This window comes from Cariama cristata, unplaced genomic scaffold, assembly GCF_000690535.1.
Source record: "Cariama cristata isolate BGI_N322 unplaced genomic scaffold, ASM69053v1 scaffold28826, whole genome shotgun sequence".
Taxonomy (NCBI): domain Eukaryota; kingdom Metazoa; phylum Chordata; class Aves; order Cariamiformes; family Cariamidae; genus Cariama; species Cariama cristata.
In genome coordinates, this window is record NW_009620858.1 from 4,970 (window position 1) to 5,178 (window position 209).

At 63.6% G+C, this 209-nt stretch overlaps 1 protein-coding gene across 1 annotated transcript in view; it reads left to right on the forward strand.

Moving 5' to 3' along the window:
• The window catches only part of LOC104162910 (chromosome unknown open reading frame, human C2orf54), a gene marked incomplete at its 3' end in the record, with an annotated part of 5,019 nt that extends 4,944 nt beyond the window's left edge, over positions 1 to 75 (forward strand). Inside the window, exon 5 of the mRNA XM_009701751.1 lies at positions 5 to 75. Coding sequence (XP_009700053.1) covers positions 5 to 75 — 71 coding nt within the window. The remainder of the gene's footprint in view (positions 1 to 4) is intronic.
• Positions 76 to 209: the final 134 nt, after the last annotated feature.

Consider the following 209-nt stretch of genomic DNA (forward strand, 5'->3'; position numbering starts at 1 on the left):
CAAGCCCTCCCGCAGCGCCCCGCCGAGGATGGGGCATGCTGGGACACAGCCTACTTTGATGTTCTGCTCAGCCAGGTAACGCCAAACCCTCCGCTGGTCTCACGATACAGAGTGTGGCAGTGCCGGAAACCACCTGGGCTGGGCACCTTAGGATGAGCTGGAATTTGCCCCCCGGCAAGAGCCCTCCGACCCCTGGCAGCTGCTGGGAT